The following is a 21,674-nucleotide window of genomic DNA, read 5'->3' as shown; positions in this document are numbered from 1 at the left end:
CTTTCCATGAACGCGGTTAGAACTTGGAATTTCACTGCTAAAAACACTCAGTCAATAAAGTCTTCAATCTTGAAATACTTCACTCGAACTCCCAAGCTTTAAAATTTTTAAATTATACCGCTAGTAGCTAACAGGTGTCGACGTATTATTCCTTCTCCACCGTTTCATTGATCCTCGGAATAGTTTCTCGAATAAAAAATTGAGCGGAATATTTCTTTGTTCTGAGATCTATCAGTGCAGCTCGTTACCATGAATTAACAATGAATGCGGCTTAAACATTGAGCAATAAAGCGCAGGCCTACTGTAATGACAGTGGTTTACATTCTCGATCCCAAGCCATTGCCCTCCTTATCGATTGTCGAGCATCGGACACCCGCAGTCGGTCGAAAGGCTTGGAGTGTTCAAACTACTGCAGTTTCCATCTTTAACACTGATTACTGTCACTCGTGGTCCCCGGCATATATATACAGATATCATTGAGACGGTGCTTTGCATGGCTCTCTCAACGTAATCTCTGTCCTCTATCATTCGCTGGAATCGGTTTTGTCAACGTATCGAACAACCGAAGCACCTACTGTAATTGTCGCTCGACATACAAGCCATGAATTTTATCGTCGACGATGGGTTTTGGTTGCTTGAGATCGAGAGACATGATCTATGATCCAAATTCCGAAAACATTAGCGAATCAAACTTTATTGCTAGCCCATTTCTCCCAAAATCATCTTTGAAATGACGTAAATCGTGAGTGTTCGATCGATTTAAGTGGCTGGCAAAATAGATTGTAAATTATCAACGTTATTTGTGCAACGCCAAGTGGCATTCGGACCGAAGGTCTTCGACTGATCGAAAACCAAATTTTTCCATGAAATCGTGCAAGCCAGGAAAAAATTTGCAACATGGCTGACCATCCCTTGGTGTTCGAACATTCCTTCAACACTGTGAAAATGACGGTGTTAAACGTAACAACGAAAATATTCTGTTAAACTAAATGTCCGCACCATTTGGCGTCAAAAAAAAAAAAAACGTGTCCATGGATATTACTTTGACCATTTTGAGTTTTGAAACTTTTTTCACAGACACGAGAGATCTTCAAACAGTTAATAATCGATAAAAATAGTCATAATTTGGAGAATGATGAACGAGGAACTCGCGTTCATCTTATCAAGATTAGGAGATGTTTACACATTTCGGGTTAAGCGTACGCCGCGCCGCGTCTATCAGTTCGTTTCGAGGCCCAATATAACCATCGCCGGCTAGAAACTAGAAAGAATGAAAAGTCCGAGTTTATACCAGAGCAGTGGGCCCCGCGCATCATTCTTTATGCGACGGTCACTCCGCTATACGTGTGATTAGATAAGACGGGGAGGGTTCATAGTGCGCCCAAGATGCAGAGCTCATAAGAAGCAGAGATTCGACCGGTTCGCTCTCAGTTTACCCGGTGTGTGCATGCCGACAAACAACGTTTGTTTTCACCTTTCTTCGACGAAACTTATCTCTCTCTAATTCTCTCACTCTCTATCTCTCTTGCTGTTTCTTTCGACGCGTTATCACCGCGAAGTTACCCGACCCTCTCAAGTGTGAATCCCATATAACATAGACTTAATACAATCGCACCGTTAATTGCGAAGAACGATCGTTACTGTTTACTTTGTGCCCGTTTTCTCTTGTGGCGACGAAGAGGAACGAAAAATCGGGACGATCAATGCTGGAAACAACCGTCGCAGATGGACCGAAGAGGGCTTTTATTCGTTGATCCTAACGAGGGAATTATAGGCTGTTAAGTAATTAAAGTGTGATCTTCGATTCTGCGGATAGGATATTATTCGAAGAAAAGAACATCGATCATCGGCTGAGAAACGTTCGACAGAAGAGCTGAACAGCTAACCTCGTCTGCAGGTATGAAGAACAAACCATCCGGCGCTTCGGAGTTTCCTCAACTTCTTAAACTCAGGTGATAGCTTATTCGTTTCACTGAAATTTGGTGCCAGTTCGTTATCGCGGATCATCATAAACGATCTCGCACCTGAAAAATCAACTCGCTTTAAGATCGTGGCTCGAGTATAAAATCAGCGAAAAAAATCAGCCATGCCTTCTTGCGGCAGCGAAAACGTGTCCAGATTCTGGGGCTCGAGTCCCCCGATCTCCAGGAGGAACAGTACGGCCTCGTCCCCGTCGCCAGGATCACCCTTGTCAACGTCACCCCCCGACGTCTCCCTGATGCTGACATTGAAACGCTCTTCGTCGACGGTCTCCAGCGCCTCGGTCTCCTCCACGACATCCAGCGCCTCCAGCACCCAGACGACGATTCTGACCTCGAAGCGGCCCAGCCGTCATCACCACCACCTCAACCACCACCCACAGCAACCAGCAAGCTCGATTCAAGACCGTCGACGGTCCCCGTCGAAGGAAATCCCGTCGACGAAGAGTCGCCCGTTTATCCTGACGAGCATCGTCCACTGGTACGCGGGTATGGTGATCGGGATTTTCAGCGCTGCGTACAAAATCGCGAGCTGCATAATCTGGGCACCAGCCTTGTGGGTCTCGGCCTGGATCTACCTGCTCTGGGAGATTCTACAGCTGCCGTTGACGGCCCTTAAGTGGTTCCTGACGGCGCTCTACACCCCGGCGTCGGAGAGAGTCCGGCCGAAGAGATGCGTCCTGATCAGCGGCGGCAGTACCGTCCAGGCTGTACATCTCGCAAGGAACTTCTACAAGGCCGGGGCTCGCGTCGTCGTCTGCGAGGTGGAGAGCCTTTTCGGGCTGGCCCGTTTCTCCACGGCCTGTTCCCAGTTCCACACCCTCCCAATACCTGGCCCCGATGCTGCGGCCCAGTACGTCAAGGCCCTGCGCGACATCGTCCAGCGCGAAAAGCCATCCTACTACATCCCGGTCAGCGCTTCGACCACCGCCTACTACGACGCCCTGGCAAAGCCTCACCTCGAAGCCCTTGGCTGCGAGTGTTTCATCCCCGGTGCCTCGGAGGTGACGGCCCTCGACGATCCCCTCGAGCTTTTGCGCCGCTGTAGATCCGTCGGGCTTCCAACTCCACCTCACTTCGTCCTTCGTTCGTCAGCCGACGTGGCTAATCTCTACGAACGTGGTGTCCTGCGCACCGGAAGACACGTCATGCTGGCCGCTGGGCCTGCCGGGATGCGGGACCATGCGAGGGTCCTGCTGCCCCCGACGGTCCGGGACTTCAGAAGCGAGAACCAGGAGCACGAGATCAGCGACAAGCGGCCCTGGGTCGTGGTTCGCGATCCTGGTGGCGCCCATTTTATCACCTGCACAACCATCAAGGACTCAAAGGTCGTCGCTAACGTGACGTGTCGCGTTGACGAGCATCGGGGCCTCATCCCAGAGGACAGACCCGACGTCTCCCGCTGGCTGGATCGCTTCTTCGCCCGGTCACCGGGCCACAAGGTATCCGGTCACCTCAGTTTCCGACTGGCCGAATCGGGCCTAGACAACGAACTCGTCTCCATCGGCTGCCGCGTCGGTGTCTCCTTGCCCTACGTATGTCACACCGGCGTTCATCCCAGGCTCGTTTGGCGACCCTGCAGGCACTTTTCCAGACAGAATTCCGAGCACCTCGTCAACGGGGAACGTGGGCAGAATCTAAACGAGGCGGTAGCCAACGCTCTGAAGAGGCCTCCGTCGGACGTGGCGTCCCATCTTCTTGGGACCGTCCTCGACAAGCGGGAGACCCTCTTCGTCTACTGGGACCCTCTGCCCTATTGCGCTTACTACCATTTGCAGCTGCCCTTCAGGCGCATCGCTGCCCTAATCAGGGCTCAGCCTGCCGGACAACACGCTCAGCCCTTGGCGCTGGTACAGTAAGGAGGGTTGAACGGGGGTTGAAGGGTTTAAGACGAGTCGAACGTCGATTAGCCGCAACGGTGAATCGGGTTTACACGAACATTCGGCGTTTATCGAATACCCTCGTGTTTCATGCGTATTAATTAATTTTATCAAATTGTAAATACAGACTCGTATTGTATAATACATGCGTATAGACTATACGTTATACATATACATACGTATATAAATTTAATGCTTTGATACAGCTTTTGATTGTCACGTGATCATGAGATTCACATGTACACAACAGATATATACATATATATGTATAAGATATCTGAATAAGCGTGTCGGATACAGTTACACATATATTTATATATTACTTACATTAATTTCGCAAAAGTCGTATGAAAGTTTGCTGAATGCACGGATATTTCGAGTTAATAATTAAATCGAATAAGATTACGGTCGGTCGATGTAAGGTATAATATATTTCACGAACCGTATATACGATAAAAAAATCCGCGTATACGTGTAAAGTATCACGGTTGTAGAAAAATTAATCAAAAACAAAAATATTCACGACGAATCTGAACCTTCGATTACATCATATCGCAATGGAAATTATTGCTCGGTATTATGCAACGCTTCGAATATTATCGCCGTTACTAAATATTCCGCAATACGTGATTGATGTTCGTTTGAATTTTAATTTTCCAATTATTTACATTTTTTTTTAACATTTTTTTTCTTTTTTTATCGCGTTTGATGTTTTGTATTTTCGAATGAATCGATAAGAATTTATTCAGCTGAGTTTGACTCAACGGCGCTGACGTGTGAGAGAATATACATATACATTGTATATGTATATAGATTTTTGCGAATTTCACAAACCGCGACTGTAGACGCAAGTGTACAAATAATTTTAGGATCAATGCCCTACGAGTCGCCAAATGTTGCAACCATCATTATACACGAATATTATCATAGTAAGAGATAAAAATACTCTGCTTATTTATACTAGACTTATATTGTGTTTTTCCTTTACTCTCATATTGTATTTATATGTATATGTAATTATCATAGTGTTGTGTGTTTGTAAGAATTTATTAAATAAGATTGTGTGCCGGCCATGGCTAGAAGCTATATGTATGTTTTTATAGTAACGTTGACTAAGAAATTGTAACACGATCTAAACACTTGTTCTGTTCTTTAATCACATATATGTATATATGTGTATATGTATATATAATATACATATATGTGTATGTGGTACATGTACTTTTCTAATCATTATTCCATAGACCTTGCTAGATCGAGAATATAACATATATAATACATTCGTTATGTATAGCGCTAGATTATTGACTAGCAATATTCTCATAAGCAATTTTCATGTCGTAATTAATTGAAAAGAAATACAGACTCCAAAGTACAGCCGTTTAATGATAACTATAATTAAACCAATTAATTGTTTTAGTAGGTTTTGAACGAATTTATTGTTCGATCTAGAGCCCGTGAGTTATTGGGAAAAAAAATTTCGATGTTTTATCTGCAAATATCTTATTCAAGACAGCATGTAATAGATCAAAGGTAAAATAATTTCTTGTGAAATTTTTCTCGAGAAATTTAGAAAAATTGCAACAAGTTGTTTAACTAACGTAGCAAATGTTGTTACGATTAATATATTTTTTTCTATCGGTTTTACACACAAATTTGTGTAAATCAGTTTTCGACCAATTGATCAAAATGCTTCGCATCATCAGCATGGTTACCATAATATGTAATTACAGCTAGACCAGACCTTGAAATCGCTTTCGGTTTATAACTAATGAAGTTCATCAAACGGTATTACAGGCTGTTGGTATGAAAATTCGCAAATGAAGCAATCGCCACTGCTGTCGGGAGATAGAGAAACGTATAAAACGGATAAAACTATCGGAAGAAACTATATCATACCACTTACGATTGCGCTGTTGCGTGACGATCTTACAATTTAGCGACAATCGGTAAATGAAATATTTACAAGTTATTTTTTGGTCAAAATTTTCCGGAAATAGGCGAATAGAAGTTGAATATTTTTCAGAGAAACTGAACGAGATGAAAAGATTATTCCCGCAACCGTTGACACAGGAAAATTTCCTCGTTGAAACAATAACTTCCTAAAAAAGTAAAAGTTGATTATGGTACACTATAAAAACATGGCGACGGTATTTCATGGACAAAATTCTTCCAATATCATACGCCGAACAAACACATGGTAGAAAGAGACGACGAGGAAAACAAATTAAACAAACTGCAGATCAGTAAACAACCAGACGTGAATCTAGACTCAGCAATTTCTGTGGTTAAATGCTAAGCTTAATCTTACGTCTAACTGAGACAAGGACAAGATTGCGATACGCGATGAGACCTTCCGCTGCATATTGTTTGAGAAATAGGAAACGACCGACGTCCACGTCGCTTTTGCTACCTAGTAATAAACTAGCGACGTCGTCCTGCGCCTGTGCAAGCTCTCGTTACTCTCCATAAATTTCCTTCTCGTATCCATAGCAACACGGAGCTTTTATCGAGGCTCTGAAAACTACTCTATAACGTAAAAGTTCCGTCCCCAGACAGCCGCAGACGCAGACGGAGACGCAGACGCAGACGCAGACGTAGTCAAAGATCCAGGCCGTTTAGCTGGCTCGCTGTCTCTCGACCGTCGGACTTTGGTTGCGTTACTATCGCCCCCCTCGTTTTCTTGACGGCATTTGATGGTGCGCTTTGCACTTGCACGTCATTCCCCGCCCCCCTCTCGCCCCGACATCACATACGTGCATTATACGCGTCGTAGACGCGTTACGCAGATTGTGCAACACTGTAGACTCGCATGTGTTGCGAGTTTTGGTGCAGCTGTACGAGTGTCTTTTTTTTTTCTTTTTCATTCAAAGATTTTTTTTCCAGAAACTTCTTTACACAGTGTGAAGAAGAAATCGTTGAATCCGTATCAATGGAAAATTCATTACCGACTTTTATTCAAATCTGATCTGATAATTCTTGATTTGTTTCTCTAGAAGTTGACATGATTTTTTTGAATTTCAATTTTTTTTCCACTACTCGTTTATAATTTATGATTGTCTGGAGTAATTCGAATGCCGATAACCACGGTGCAGAGCTTTTGTCAAATGTCTATAGCGAGAGTTGAAGTTTCCAAATATCCCTTTATAATGGGGGCGGGAAATTGGGGCGGCAGAATCTCGGCACGCAATGAGAACAGGAAGAGAAATTGACGGAGAAAGAAAAATTTGATCGTTAAATCCAGGCTAGCTGTATATTATTAATAATGGTAATAATTTCTGTCATTATTAATAAAATGTGTATTTAACTAGTATATAGCATATTCTAGTATGTATAACCTATTGAACAGCTGGATCAGCCTGTGTAAAATCTGAACATATAAACGTATAAACATACACTAACACAGTAGTTAGGGTTGTAAGAGAATCTTATCATGCAATAATATTGAAATGCAGTTCCTTGACGACGAGATGTGACCGCGATCGATACATAAACTTCCAAAGTAGCGTAATTCTTTCCCGGTAAACACGCGATATACTTATATTGCATGGGGTCGTGGTCATGTGTACAGAAATATGTAGTAAATTTTTTCTGCAAGACCAAGAATTTCTTGAACCAGCTTGTGTTGAATCCAGCTGGGAAAAGGCTGAAAGATTCGCAGTGTGAAAAACGGTTACAACGTATCATCTCGAATCGCAAGCCGAAGTGATTATCGGGCGAAGAATTAGGTCTGGTAAGAGAAAATTGCGAAAAGGATTCTCTTGGGCAGACTGTACCATGTGGATCCAGGCACGGGAATGTGGGAACCAATTCACCTGACTCTAAAGTCACAAACCAATGCCTCCATTTTAATACCAAAGCTCGACTGTGCAGTGATATCAAAGCGCCTTCTTACTAGTTCCGGGTTTCATTCTAAGAGAGGTTTGTTAACTACAGTCTCCATGGTTAGTCGAATCCATGCCCAATGGTTTTGCCACCCCCGAATCAACGGCTCAAAATCTGCTTTTCTTCGCTGCACGAGAGAAGTCAACAAGTGCGAGTCCGCACGTATAAGAAGGCGAATATTCTTGTGTGCTGATTAAGTTCATTATCAAAATGGCACAGCCTTGACCCCCGCGATTTTCAATATTCATGATCAAGTCGCGATCCGCGAGCTTGCCAGCAGAATATTACACTCAGCTCTGTGTAAGACTGTACTTGTTTTATATTTGGTGCGGAGAAATCTGCGAAACGATCGGATCGAAGTACCGATCTTCAATCTCGGCTGAGAATTATAAATCAAGGATACAGATCTCGTTACGAGGAGAGGATCCAGTACGAAATTATGAATGACTTGAAACTTTGAATTGCAGTTAAAACTGAGTGTGTTATATCGACATTTGGAGGGGCTGCGGTATCTCTGCTATTAATACATCACAATATTGGCTCGCGGTATGAAACCGGTGCAGATAAAATGTGTTTTTTCACCACGAACGAACACTCCGATCATCGAGTTTCTCTGCAGCGGTGAAGCAAAACAAAATTACGATCAATTACGTCATAATTACACTGCAACATGAGCAACAACTCCGCAATATTCGCAGATTAATCACAATTCCCATGTCAGACGGCGAGCTGCTATACGTTTACAATTAGTACTCGTTCAGAGTTTCCATCTTTCGCACTTTCTCCCGACATTCTCGGCTCTTGAATTCATCGCGTTACTCGCTTCGTTCGCCGCCATGCGTTTCGCAAGTGCATTTTGTGCTTTCTTCGTAGTCCTCGGCCTGCATACGGCCATCGCAAATCGCCGCTTTGGCGAGTGTCCGACATCCGGTCACAACGGAGACCTCATATGGCAGTTCGAAGTGCGTCGTAACCCGAATCTGTTTTCGTATCAGGTAAATATTGACCGAGCTTTTGCAAGCTCGTCGGCTCCGGCGAATCGCTTTCACGCACTTTCGGCATAATTCGCTCGTTCCAAAGACCGCAGAAGCGCAGTACGGACCCATGAACGTGAACATCAGCTGCATCGAGGTGATTTCAGGCCCCGGGACGGAGAATGGAGAGGCGACGATAACTTCCGGTGGAGTTGGATCCAACCACGTGAAATTCAGTTTTGCTACCGATCGCGGAAAGCCGATGCGCGTCAGAGTTTTGGTCTACAGACGTCGTTTCTACGACTTGCCGACGATGTAATTAATTATAGTTATATACTCGTGAAAAATTCCTCGGCGCCGTCGATTTTCCCCTGTATTTGCAATTTATTATTACACACGATTTGCTGTTAAGCGATTTTGTTTACGCGGCATTATACAAGTTGAAAAATCCGGAAGTCGTAGCTCGTTTCTACATCGTTCTGTAACTATCGAGACGTATTATTTACTCTGAATGATTCTTATCTTGACTTGACGTGACTCAATCTACTCTTGTATATACATTACATTATGTACGCATGGATTTCTGTAATATGTTCTCATGTAGACTTTACTCGCGACCGAGAAGAATGAAAAACAAAATTTAATAAAAGAATGATAAAATAACGATGAAAATACAATTACAATGCAAACAATAATTGCTGCACAATTACTGTCAAAATATTTATTCATTGCATTCTAAAAGAAAAAAAAAAAAGGCGGCGTCGACTGGCGATACACAAAATACTTTCAACTACCTCTTTAAACGCATTTTATCCTGATTTTAATCGTTATACATTTACCAAATGAATCACTGTATAAAGTTATACACACGCTTAAGTCAATTTTATGTAACCTTTCAGTATCCATTGATTTGTAAGCATATTTTTTCAATGAATTGATAAAAAGATTTTAAACCGCAGTGCTATAAGTTTTTTTCTACACTATATGTATACGACCACTTTCTTATATCCAATTTTAAAAAGTCTTGAAAACCGAGTTTTTGCACCGATTGTATTGCAAACACGTTTCTTCTTGGGTGAGAGAAAAATCGAACAATAACTCATAGAATATATTATGTTTCGCTATTTGTGAAGGTATCTTCGTCGCACCATTTCTTACATATGACAGCGACAACAAGAACACAACACGATTGCATATCTGTCAGGGCTGATTAATCACAGAGCTGTCGTAAGACCTCACCCTTGTGTCTCGCGATCGATCCACCGCTTTTGTAACCCTTCTTGAAAATTTTCTAAGGAACCCTTATTACGATATTTAATAAGAATTTCCGACAGCAGGAAAGAGCTGCTTAGTCAGTCGTCGGCGGTTCGTTGAGAAGGACACGTCCGGTCCTTGAGTAAAATTTTGGCGAACAGAATTATTTATTTTGAAAATTTCGGTTTCATGGCGGTTTTTCATCGCGTGTCGGCGTCGTTCGATCCTCGAGTAAATTTTCCTGCTTAATATCGTCGTCATCTTTACATCCTGTACAAACAAATGGAATGTGCCTATCATTTGTGTACGATTATAAACGGCATTCGAATCAAATTTACAACGGAGAATTCATAATACACCGATTGCTCGTTGACGTTCTATTTTTGTTCGAGTGGTTCTTCCCTCTCGGTTAAACGGATGAAGGCTCGCGTGTCCTACTTCGTTATACCGATTTCTGATTTACCCCCTCGAACCTCGAAGAGTCGCGGTTCACGATCCTAAAATATTCTTCGATATACAGGATTATTTATTCAACCATAAATACATGCAGGAATTCACCCGACGGGTTGAGGCCCTCGTAAATAAAATTCCTCCCCTAGCTCTTCAGCCTCTCTCAGCCACCCTTCATAATTCCGTAACTTTTTCCCCGCAGCTTTTATACTCCATCAACCCATCCTCTTTCCTCTCAACGCTTAGCTTTCTCCCTCGTCAAAGAAATTATACAAGTCGTTTAATTTCTTCGCGTGTCTTTCCTCGTTTTTCAAAAACCTTTCACTTCGTTTTGAATTATATATCATCGGACCACTCAACCCCGGCTAATTAACCCTGCGATCACCGCGATCCTCGTGTAATTCCAAAGTAGTTTCTCAACATGAAATAACCAAAAGTTGAAAAAAAAAAAAAAAATAAAAAAAATTCACAAATCACGAATCATGCTCGATCTAATCCAGGCAAGATGCAGAGCTCCACTCTGCTGGCCATCTTCCGATCCGTCGCTCTTTCTCCCCAAGTAAGTCATCCGCTGGATCAAAATTCACTCAAGCTTTCAAAGATCGTATAATTTTTCGAATCCGATAAGCTGCAGCGCGACAAGACAGCTTCCGGTTCCTTGAACCCCGGAACTCCGAGGCATAAATTTGTTGGAAACTTTCTCCGATAGCCTTCCCGATGTCGAGGGGGACGCCCCCCGGTATCAGCCACCCCCGGAGGGCCGACGGGGCGGTGAAAGGCGGATAGGCACCGTGACACGCGATCACGGTGGCCAGGATGGAGGTAGAAGCAAGCCGACGACGAGCAACGTTAGTGAAAGCTCACCGTCCGTCCCGAGCGCACCGGATCCTGGGATCTCCATCTGCAGGGCCTCATCTCACCCTCCGACATCTCTGTCGCCGCCACCCGAGTTCAGAGACCCTTCGGCCCCTCGTATTCGGCATTTTATCTCGACCCTCGCCGAGGAACCGGAAGCCTCGAAGATGCCGCGGGTGAGTTTTTCCGACAGATTTCGCTCGAGTATGTACCGCGTCGTCCTCGTGGTGGTGGTGGTTTGTATTGTTGGTAACTGTTTCACCCCGTCTTCAACTTTGTGAAACGGAAAATTGATCTCAGATCACTTTAGACCGGCTGGCAAAGAGACCACGTGTTCTTAGCGGCCAGGATACATGCGTGATTCGTTGATTGACTATTAGAAGTGTTTCAAACTTCCGCTTCCTTTTCTCTTTCTCTCTCTCTCTCCCTTCAGGGGAAGCCGGCTTTTGCACACATGCTGATTGACTGCAAATCAAACTTGTACTCGTATTAAACCCTCCGAGTTAACTGAATCTGAAGAGCCGAGCACTTCGTTACCCACCTTTCGAGTTCTTCGTTGTCCTGAAAGTTGAAATTCAAATTCGAAACTCCTGATTTCGTACTGGAAAGAAAGTGAGATTTCAACCATCGATGCGATCTTCGGGTGCATTTTTGGTATTCAGATTATTTTAACTGTCACAATTTGGCTGGTTGTACACGTATAAAAATATATATATATATATATATATATATATATTTATTGTATGTATATCGTAGAGAACCTTTGAGCCTCGCATACAAACTGAGGCTTATAGTCTGGTCAGGTTTACAAAGTGATAATACCGAGGGTATACTTTTACCTCAGAATCGATAAATACGACATGTGGTCAGTTGAAGATAAGGGGGCGCCATGTGTACACCCGTGACGTAACTCGCACGCAACATCTAACCACATATACATATATATATATATATATATATATCATACCTATATTTATACGCGTTGAAAATCTTGAGGGCTTATTAATAAATGATCATTTAGCTGTTATTAATTGGGTGAAAGACCAAAGCCGATATATCTCTTTGTGGAAAATTTATTCATTTTGAGATACGATTTATGATGACACAAAATATAAAAAGAGAAAGAACGTTCTTAAAGACACTGCAGAATGACGCTGGTGGTCACCCTTGCATGAAGGTGACGCACCGCGTGGTCATCCAATGTGTTCATTAAGGGTGAAACACCGGTTGGGGTGGCCGAGCACGTGTCCAGGAACTGTTCGAAGGGGTGACTGAGCGGTTGTTGAATCACGGTGGTAAGAAAGACTTGAGTGAAAATCGCAATTTTTTAAAAGAAACGAGCTTCAGAATGAAATATAAGTTTTACTATAATTATTCATGTTAATGGAGCGTTCGCTTCGATCGTTGTATCGATTAATCAATCCAAGTGCCTCGTTGCGATGTCGAAAATTGCGGCGAGAAAACGGAAAAAAAAAAAAAATAATATAGCAAATCGTTATGCAACAACATGCGGCGGTACGTGCAAGCTTATATATACATACATATTTTTTTTTTGTTTAGGATCGCGGTATTACCAAAATTTTGTAACATTACGCAACAAATTGAGACTCGTTACATCTTACAATCTTGACGGACTTGTTTGTATGAAAAATTATAATTAATCTTATAACATGCAAATAGCACGCGTTATCATACCGAAACTAATTTGTTAAATACCTCCATATCACGTTGCGAAGGATCAATTAGTTATTTAAGAATTTAAACATTTTTTTTCTATCTGTTTCAACTCGTCACAACATATATCAAAGACTGCAGAGAGTGATAACTTGCATATTTATATATCATGATCAGTGGAATATTTATCGATTTGATGTGATGGGAGGGAGGGAGAGTTCAGGACAAGAAATGAATCGATCGTTTACATTGCTTCATTTAATTAATCGATTGTGATCAAATAATTTATTGGTCTAAAAATATTTTAATACAATAGCGTGGTATTTTTTATAATACAGATACGTTATACACATCTATCCAAGAAATGCGTCCACTGTTATATAATAAATGAGTCTACGATGCTCGTTAAAAGAACATCAAATACATTGAATGTTGTTTATTACTAATACATGGTTTGGTTAATAATTAATCATTTGAGATAAGTTTGTTGAGCGGTGTAACTCGTTAGCATATTGCACTATCTGGGAGCATGTGCTCAGAGAATGCACGGACATAACACTTCTTTTATCATTTTATTCGTTTGCTCGATTTTTTCAACTTTTTCATTTTTATCGTATTAAAATATTTTTTTACACATGCCTCGTGGTCTTCATTTATAATTATCTTCCAGTTACTGTCCCGGTGACATTTTCATCTGCTTAAACAGATTACATTGGATTTATTAGGTGGCGTGTAATTTCTATAAAAAGATCCATTTCAATTTTTAACGCCTCTTAGCAACATTAACTCTAAGCAAATCGTAGGATTACGTTTTTTGCTTTTCCAATAACTTCATTTAGCTAAATCCTTCCGGTGAATCCAAAATCAAGTTCAAATTTTCATCTCATTCCCCCGTATAATAAATAATCAACAACAGTTAAGCTGCATATTTTTCATCGAAGCCTCCACCGAAAACGAAGATATTTACATGAACGATTAGAAAAAACTTTTCTTGTAACAAGTATCTCGTGTTCGAACTTATCAAGTAGTATATACATCGACAAGATTCAGCGTCCCATACTGCACTGTTTGATATGCAGTAACCCCAGGGTATCGGATCCTTGGATGTCCAATTTTAGATCACAGGCAATAAACTCGAGGTCAAGAAGTGGCATAAAGTCAAAGATTTGCACCATTTTTTGGTCATTAATTTTTTTCTCGATATCACCAATTCCGATATGCAAATTAGCGATAAGCACCGGAAATTTTGTAATTCACACACACGCGAATCGTAAAAAAAGATATTATTTCCCTGGTAATTTTCGTATGCTCGTTAACGAATCGAGGTTGATTTGGTAAAATTTTCGACCATTAATCTGTAATAAGAGAAAATTAACTAGGTCGATGAAACGGTTACGCCCGTAATAAACTGATATCACATATTAATTTAATTTCACAAATCGTTATCTCCAGATTACGCCAAAATACCATTAAAATAACAATATATACGTATATGTAGAACATAATAATACTTTGTGTCCAAAAATACTCTTCGTACTAGAATTCAAAAACAATTTTGATTACGTATAATCAAGGCGTCGAGTGATTTTTTTCTTCTTTGCCTTCGATTCGAAATTTAATCGTTTTAAAATGATCTTTATACATTAACGATAAATTTCTTTCGTCCCAAGGGTTATGAATTTTAATTATTGTTTGATTACAAAACTCAGAATCCTTCTTCGTTGCCGATATTGGTTATATGAAAATGTGAGAGAAAAAAATTAGCATTATCGCATGATCGTCATTCGCGGTTTTGTGATGATAGTTTATTTTACATGCCCTTCATTTAAGGCCAGCATAACCTTGGCTACGTTTATTGAATGGCGAGTACAAAAAAAAAAAATAAATACAAAAAAAAACTGCTATTGCCTAAAAAATAAGAAACTCGACAATATTTGGACTTTAACCGGCGGTAGTAACTGAAGTATGAAATTAGTCTCTAAGAAATAATCTTCATTCACCAATCACGTCTATGGCTGAACACCGAAAACATTTGGTCACGCGTTTGCGCCATTCATATTTGCCAATCTTCCTTGCTGAAACGTAAAATCAGATCTAGTTCAATTCCTGGTCACGTGATCGTCTTAATTGAGCAATTAATCTGTCCAATTAGCGCAGCAATAATCAGAACTGAATTATTCCATAAAAATAATATAGCGAGATGCACGAACTGTCCCAGACGTTTCAAGACTTCATCACACGCAAGAAATTTCCGATCAGATGACGCAAACGACGCTGGAAATTGCGAGAGAAAAATTCGCGGTTCTGAAATAAAAAGGCCAATAAATTATTGGCGAAACCCCGCTAAACGCGAATCGAACTAGCCTAACTGCAGTTCAACTATTTCGTCTTTCCTTCGCACTGAAATACACTCACGCGTCCCAAGACAAACATTTATTCAGTGGACATTGACCGCGATCATTTCCTGACACCGCCCAGCGGGAAAACACCGGACGGACTTTGACCCAGACGGGTTAGGTCTCAGCCTCCACCCCGTTTCCCCCACTATCTTATCAGCCGTCAACACGAATGAATCCAACGCTTAAATCGCGCCCTTCGTACAAGCGCGACATCGCCAAGCATCCACGAGACTCTGAAAATCGGGGAACTCGGGTGGGACAAGGGATGAACGCACCAGGTGAATTTTTTAGTGGTAAAAAACGTCGAAGCTAAGTAAACTCAGCCCGACGATCAACTTCCAAAAACCTTTGCCTCGAGGTCTACAGCATGCCAAGGAAAAATGGGGTGGGGGTTAAAAATTGGAAGGGTAAAATAACGAAAGATGAATTGTTCGAAATCTTGAGTCAGTGGTTAGCAGTCATTCCAATTAGCGACACTTTCAAAAATCGAGATTTCGAACATTTCGTCTCCTCTTACTTTTTACCCTTTCAAGTTTCAAGACTTCCACCCGGAATTTACGCGGTCACGAGTGTGTCAGAATCCTGGGTAATAAGCGGAGGGAATTCCTCGACGCATCCACCCTGCGACGAGGATTTGCATTGTGGAAATATTCTCGACAATGATCCAGCGGCGAGTCGGAATGCACCGCGAGTAAAGTGACCCAGAGAACCGTGCCGGTCTGTAAAAAATGGATGCATATGTATGGGATCGTCGGTGCTGAGATACAATGAGACGCGGTTCAATCCAGTTCATTGGATTGCTGAGCTGGTGCACGTTAGCGGCGGTTCAAGTTCCAACCGTTAACCGTTTCCCCGAGTAAGATGTTGTGCGTGTGAAGCGTGTCTATACATATTAATTTGTCAATTCTCGTTTCAAAATCACAAAACGAACGTCTGATTTATTGTCCGATCCAAAGGTCTCTTCGTCTAAAGTCTAACCGTATAATATACGAGACTCGCGAGTTGTCTGTAGATGCGTGTCATGTCGTGGCGTTAAGGCTTTGCTGACCACGACTTCCAGTAGTGCGAGTCGTTTAAAGGAGAGACTCATTCTCGCTGCTATTATACTGACTCGATCGACAAATTGCAGATGTTTATTTAACTGTTTTTTTCATCAGGCAAAAAGAAGACTTGTATGGATAATACAAGTTTATGCACGAATCGTCGCTATGTCATCACGTATGTTATTATTTACGTAACTTTGACACCAAACATAAATATTAGGCTTACTCGACGTTGATTCAGGTCGTCTGATAACGATGCGTTTTATTTTGACGGCTATTTCCCCCCTTCTCTGCCCTTCCGCGTCGTCGGCTGACGTCCCTTTTATTTCCAATCTTCGATGCTTCTATATCAGCACAGCTTTCCGATGTATTTAACAACGATAAAGATTATACACTCGTCTGTGACATCCGGCCAAGGCTAATTACCGGTGCAATTAACTTTTGGCTGAAATTATAGATTCGTGACGGAATCGTTTGAAATTCTTCCGATCGATTTACCTGTATTACATATGCTGAAAAATTTTCTACGTCTTAAAAATGTTGGCATTGTTTTTCTCATTTTCTACAACTTTGAAAAAACATTGCAGATGTAGACAGCATACGTTGAAAGATTATCTCACGTCAACGAAAGATCAATAAAAATCGATTTGACGCATGTCACAGTATCGATTTTTAATCGATCACCAATTTTTCTCTGTACTACACACTTTGAAATCAGACACGAATAACACCGTCGACGGTGCTTTATTCGACTTTTTTACGCAAGGCTGGCTTTTTTCTGCAGGCAATAATTAACTTGGTCGGTATTTCTAGCAGCTTAAAAATCGTTTACGGATAACTCGATCGATCGGAGGGTGGCTGGAATCGCGGTTTATCTTACAAACCAGGTGCAGGGTTCCCATGTTCGACGATATTAAGCCAGACGGCAGTCCTCGCATGCGATTCCAGGAGTTAATCGTTCGACCGAGATTCGAAGGTTAGTCCGAAATCTACTTGATGATCCCCGGATTCTGGGTCGTCGATTAGCCCAAACTGTGCAATTTCCGCGGTTTGATTAGAACGCTAATTGAACTTAACACGACTTTGATTAAATCGTCAAAGTTTTAATTGGGTATTAGATTCTTCGCGAATGTCTATCCTCGTACCGAGTTATCAAGTTCGTCTTCGCGTTAATTCGACAACCACGCGGCACAAAATATGCGGTTGACGAAACCCAGAGTCCAAGCCGATGAACCTCTTCCACTTTGAATATGCCTGCAGCTTTGAAGAGACGACGTGCTTCACTAATTGGGTGAAACAGGCATCGATCCGAGATCCGATAAGCGTTTTCCATGCACCAAGGAGCCGATTCCTTGAGTTCCACGTCTTCGCCCTTTCGCCCATGAAATTCGCAGCACTCGTCGTTCCCGATATCGAGGGTGGTAATCTCCTCGAAAATGCCCGCATATCCGGTATCGCCTCACCTCCGAGGCCTCGCAGTGAGGCCGTATAACCCCGGAGGGATAGTATTCGAGCGTATATCGATTGGTGCCATTCAGTGCCAGGTGGCATAGCGGCCGCCCCCGTTTTCCCTCGGGGACTGCCTGCCGAGCTCAACACCTGAGAGTCCGGCGACTCGGTTCCTCCGATAGCAAGGGGCTACCGCGCCACGAGGTTGCCGGGCTTACCCCTCGAAAAAGCACGAGCATCCCTCAGTGCAGGCTCAGCTGTCGAATTAGACTCGACGGACTCACCAACGCGACGATATCTGGCCGATGTCCACTCCTCATGGATCCTGCCAGAGGCGCAACTCCGAAGAGTGAGTAAATAACCGTTCATCGAAAACGCGCAAGCCTCCTGCAAATGTTCGTTTCGAATTCGCAAGTCGTTAGGGATGTGTGTTTGGTTCTGTAAAGCACACTACATGAGTCGAAAAGTCGGTTGGCATCCCTTTTTAAAATTTCCCGGACGAAATTCATCCTGAAAAAATCCCCCCCTTCCGGTGAAATCTTATATTTTCACCCAGATTTTCATCGAATCGTCAAAATCACACATTTAATCGTCAATTTCGTAGATTTTGATTTAATTTTGATTAAAGTTAACATAATATACATTTTTTTTGTCTTCATTTTTTTTTCCTGCAAAGGGATTTTACCCGGGGAAATTTCGTCACGAGAAGACAATTATTATCATCAGCGGGAGAATAGCAAACCGTAATTGCGATCGTTATACCGAACCGGTAGGATATGTATCGGTAGGAGATCGATTGGACAATTTGTCTTATTCGATAGTCTGAATAGCCGAGGTATAAATACGCTATTGATACGGTGAAGTATAGTACTTGCATATTTTTTCAAAGATAGAACGAACGGAAGCGCAAAACTGGCTTTTAATTAACTAGTAATTGCATTGTGATTAATTGCTCGCGGCGGCGCGTACAAGCCCGTTGGACTTTCGAACGAGGCGTCTACACTCTCTTATCGAATTGTCTGTTCGCCCCAGACGATTATAGTCACAGAGTCGTATGTACTTTGTAGTTCGAACGAGTTACAGTATATTTCCAGGGTTTTGTCTCCCGCTGTAACCAATGAACGGATAAATTTTCGTGATATCCGTCACGTATGCGGGTGATCGCACATACAGACTCTGCGTGCCACTTTCCTGCACAATAATTCTGATGAACCTGATATTATGTGGGCGACGACGTTCAAAGTTCATGATGATTTTCCATTTAGGTGTATGAATTTCTTTCGTCTCGACTGGCTTCTGATACGCCGCCCTTCAAGATCCAATTTACGGTAATCAGGTCGTGCCGCGCAATCGTTCTTATCGGATCGAACAATGAGGGGATCCGTCGTAAATGCAACGTGTTTCGAAAAGTTTTGTCGGACTTGAAGAAACCCTGAGCTCCGTTCTACAACCGGTTAAAACTTGATGGCTTATGGACGCACGCATTTTTTTCTCACGCAAGACACCGCCAGTCACGGTACTCCTACTGCCACCATAATGCTAGACCAACATCTCATCCTTGTCTTTCTCGCGTGTCTTATACTAGTTGCAACTCGACAAGCTTGTTTTGTCAATAGGCACCGCGGATACCTAATAATACTAAACTTTCCGGAGCTACGAACCGTCAATGAAGAATCACCGAAATCCGGAAGTAGGAATCGATTTTATTGTACAACGCGCAGAGCTGAACCGTAAGGTCTCAGACGAAACACTCTTGCCCCCATCGTCAGACCAAAATCGTCATTCGATCGATGATTATCTCGAAAAATTTGTTTCTTGAAAAATTTTCCATTCCTTGACTTCACCCCGAAGCATGCTGAGCCACCCTTATCGTTGTTATACCGAAGTCAACTTATCGATCCGACTGTCTGGTCACCTGCAATATCTTACTGTTTTAGGTGCCAGCCAAAAGCGCCTCTCACCTGACGCCCCGAGGGCAGATGGAGAGACGACGACCCCCGTTTCTCAGAGGAAGTGTGAAATCTAGAGAGGTTTGTAAATATTCTATCGTCTTCACCTCAGGATCGAATCGATAATTTTTCGCTGCCTTTCACAGTCGGACAGAGGAACTGGGGGCAGTGGAAGAATGGAATCTGGACGCAGTGCAATTTTGGGAAGTGGCGGTGGGGACGGAGGCAGTGACGATGATATGGCGCCCGATGCTTTGGTCCGGCAAAATTTCGAGCTGCGCCATCGTCTGGAGGAGGAAGCAGCCAGCTACAAGAGGCGGCTCGACACCTACAGACAGGCGCAGCAGCATCAGGCCACCCTGGTTTCCCGCCTGCAGGCTAAGGTAAGTTCATATTGTTTATTCACCTTCAGATTCATCTCATTCCAATTTTTCCTCTTCATTTTTCAGGTGCTGCAGTACAAGCAGCGATGCTCGGACTTGGAGAACCAGATGATGGAGTCACTGCCAACGGACGCTGGCAGGGGACCATCTTCATCCGTGCCCAGTGGATCAGCTCTTGATGCCGCACATCAGACGCTGCGAGAATTGCGGGAAGAGCAGATCCACGACTTGGAAACTGCGCTAAAAAAGCTTGCGGAGGAACGCAGAAGGCAAGAAAATCTTGCAGAAAATTGGAATCCGATTTCAAGTTACTTTTGTGACTATAAAACGGTGAACTGGTGTTTTGTAGATGTGAGAAAATCCTGCAGGTCAACGCCTCCTTGAAAGACCAACTGGAGGACGCTCACCAGGCCAACGAAGCTTTGACGTCGGATCTTCAGAAGTTGAGCAACGATTGGGACGCCCTGCGAGAGGAGATGACGGTGAAAGAGGACGAGTGGAAGGAGGAGGAGCAGGCCTTCAACGACTACTATACCTCTGAGCATAACAGGCTACTAAATCTATGGCGTGACGTAGTCTCTGTTAAGAGATTATTCTCGGAGGTGAAGTCCGCGACGAAAAGAGACCTTTCCAAACTCCAAAACGAAATCTCTATCACTTCGAGGGAAATGGCAACTGCTTGCGGCAGCACTAATTTCGCACTTAAAATGCAAGCCACCAATGCACAGTCATCGGTAGGCATTCTTGTATGATTACTGTCTAAGACACTACCCTGGACGCATTGACTTTCAATCTACACTGTCAGCAAATGAAATGGAATAAGTAAAATTCCAAGACGTTCATTTCAGCAGCATAGCATAAGCATAAACAGCATGAATCTCTTGTTTAACAAACAGGTTACTTCCATTTTCCCTACCAATACTGATGCCTTCATTACTGATTCAGGTCTCTCAGCAGTTCCAACAAGCTCAAGAAGCTTGTGACATGAAATCTGAAATAATAGCTTTGAAGCAGCAGTTCGACGTGGCTCAGAACGAGATTCGGATGAAGGAAGACCGGATTAATCAATTGATACGTGAGGTCCATACCCTGGTGAGTGGCTTGTCGTACCTCGGGCTAAATCGTGGTGGACCTCAACCGACCGAGGCAGTTTATTAAAAAACATCGTTATTTCCCGTAGGAGGAAAGATGCGGGGAAGCAGAAGCGGGGATGGGCCAAGTCGTCCGCATCCAGGAAGACGTCGAACTTCTACAATCAGCCTTACGTGACATTGCCCACGCCGTAATCCAAGATGCCGAATCCCGAGACGTCGAAAACACTCAGGCTCCACCACACGTTCATCTTTCGCCGACAGGAGCTGTCCCTCAACGATCCCCGAAGAGGGGAACGAGAAGCAACACGACGCCAGCTTTTGCAGAAAGTACGATAAGCGCTGTCCAAGCGGCGTTGCACAAGTACCAGCTCATGATACACGAGCTTCAGGTACGGATGACCAGAAA

General features: G+C 42.9%; 3 protein-coding genes across 4 annotated transcripts in view; all 3 read left to right on the top strand.

Annotated features, from left to right (window-relative positions):
- The window catches only part of LOC124408379 (rootletin), a 30,085-nt gene that overhangs the window by 252 nt on the left and 8,159 nt on the right, over positions 1–21,674 (top strand). Inside the window, exons 1-8 of one of the 2 annotated variants that reach the window (XM_046885285.1) lie at positions 10,895–10,981; positions 11,132–11,453; positions 19,780–19,872; positions 19,938–20,174; positions 20,241–20,443; positions 20,524–20,908; positions 21,120–21,266; positions 21,355–21,657. In XM_046885285.1, the coding sequence (XP_046741241.1) occupies positions 10,905–10,981; positions 11,132–11,453; positions 19,780–19,872; positions 19,938–20,174; positions 20,241–20,443; positions 20,524–20,908; positions 21,120–21,266; positions 21,355–21,657 (1,767 nt within the window). In that variant the 5' untranslated portion in view covers positions 10,895–10,904. Of the gene's footprint in view, positions 1–10,894; positions 10,982–11,131; positions 11,454–19,779; positions 19,873–19,937; positions 20,175–20,240; positions 20,444–20,523; positions 20,909–21,119; positions 21,267–21,354; positions 21,658–21,674 lie in introns of those variants that run through there. The other variant, XM_046885294.1, reaches the window with a different exon arrangement.
- On the top strand, positions 1,311–4,099 carry LOC124408420. The gene has a single exon (XM_046885305.1). The coding sequence runs from the start codon at positions 2,087–2,089 to the stop codon at positions 3,836–3,838; it is 1,752 nt and encodes a 583-aa protein (XP_046741261.1). The 5' UTR covers positions 1,311–2,086; the 3' UTR covers positions 3,839–4,099.
- Positions 8,526–9,406, top strand: LOC124408427. Its single transcript, XM_046885315.1, has 2 exons — positions 8,526–8,739; positions 8,825–9,406. Exons 1-2 carry the CDS (start codon positions 8,581–8,583, stop codon positions 9,035–9,037), a joined length of 372 nt encoding a protein of 123 aa, XP_046741271.1. The 5' UTR covers positions 8,526–8,580; the 3' UTR covers positions 9,038–9,406.

The sequence above is a fragment of the Diprion similis genome, chromosome 1 (assembly GCF_021155765.1).
Source record: "Diprion similis isolate iyDipSimi1 chromosome 1, iyDipSimi1.1, whole genome shotgun sequence".
In the NCBI taxonomy this organism is placed as follows: Eukaryota; Metazoa; Arthropoda; class Insecta; order Hymenoptera; family Diprionidae; genus Diprion; species Diprion similis.
The sequence above is the reverse complement of the archived record's forward strand: the minus strand, read 5'-3'. Positions and strand labels throughout refer to the sequence as shown.

What these genes read in the sequence shown, in the direction of transcription:
- LOC124408420 (XM_046885305.1), top strand. Translation starts at nt 2,087, where the DNA reads ATGCCTTCTTGCGGCAGCGAAAACGTGTCCAGATTCTGGGGCTCGAGT.
- LOC124408427 (XM_046885315.1), top strand. Translation starts at nt 8,581, where the DNA reads ATGCGTTTCGCAAGTGCATTTTGTGCTTTCTTCGTAGTCCTCGGCCTG. An exon ending in CGAATCTGTTTTCGTATCAG is followed by an intron (nt 8,740 to 8,824) that starts GTAAATATTGAC and finishes CTCGTTCCAAAG; the next exon opens with ACCGCAGAAGCGCAGTACGG.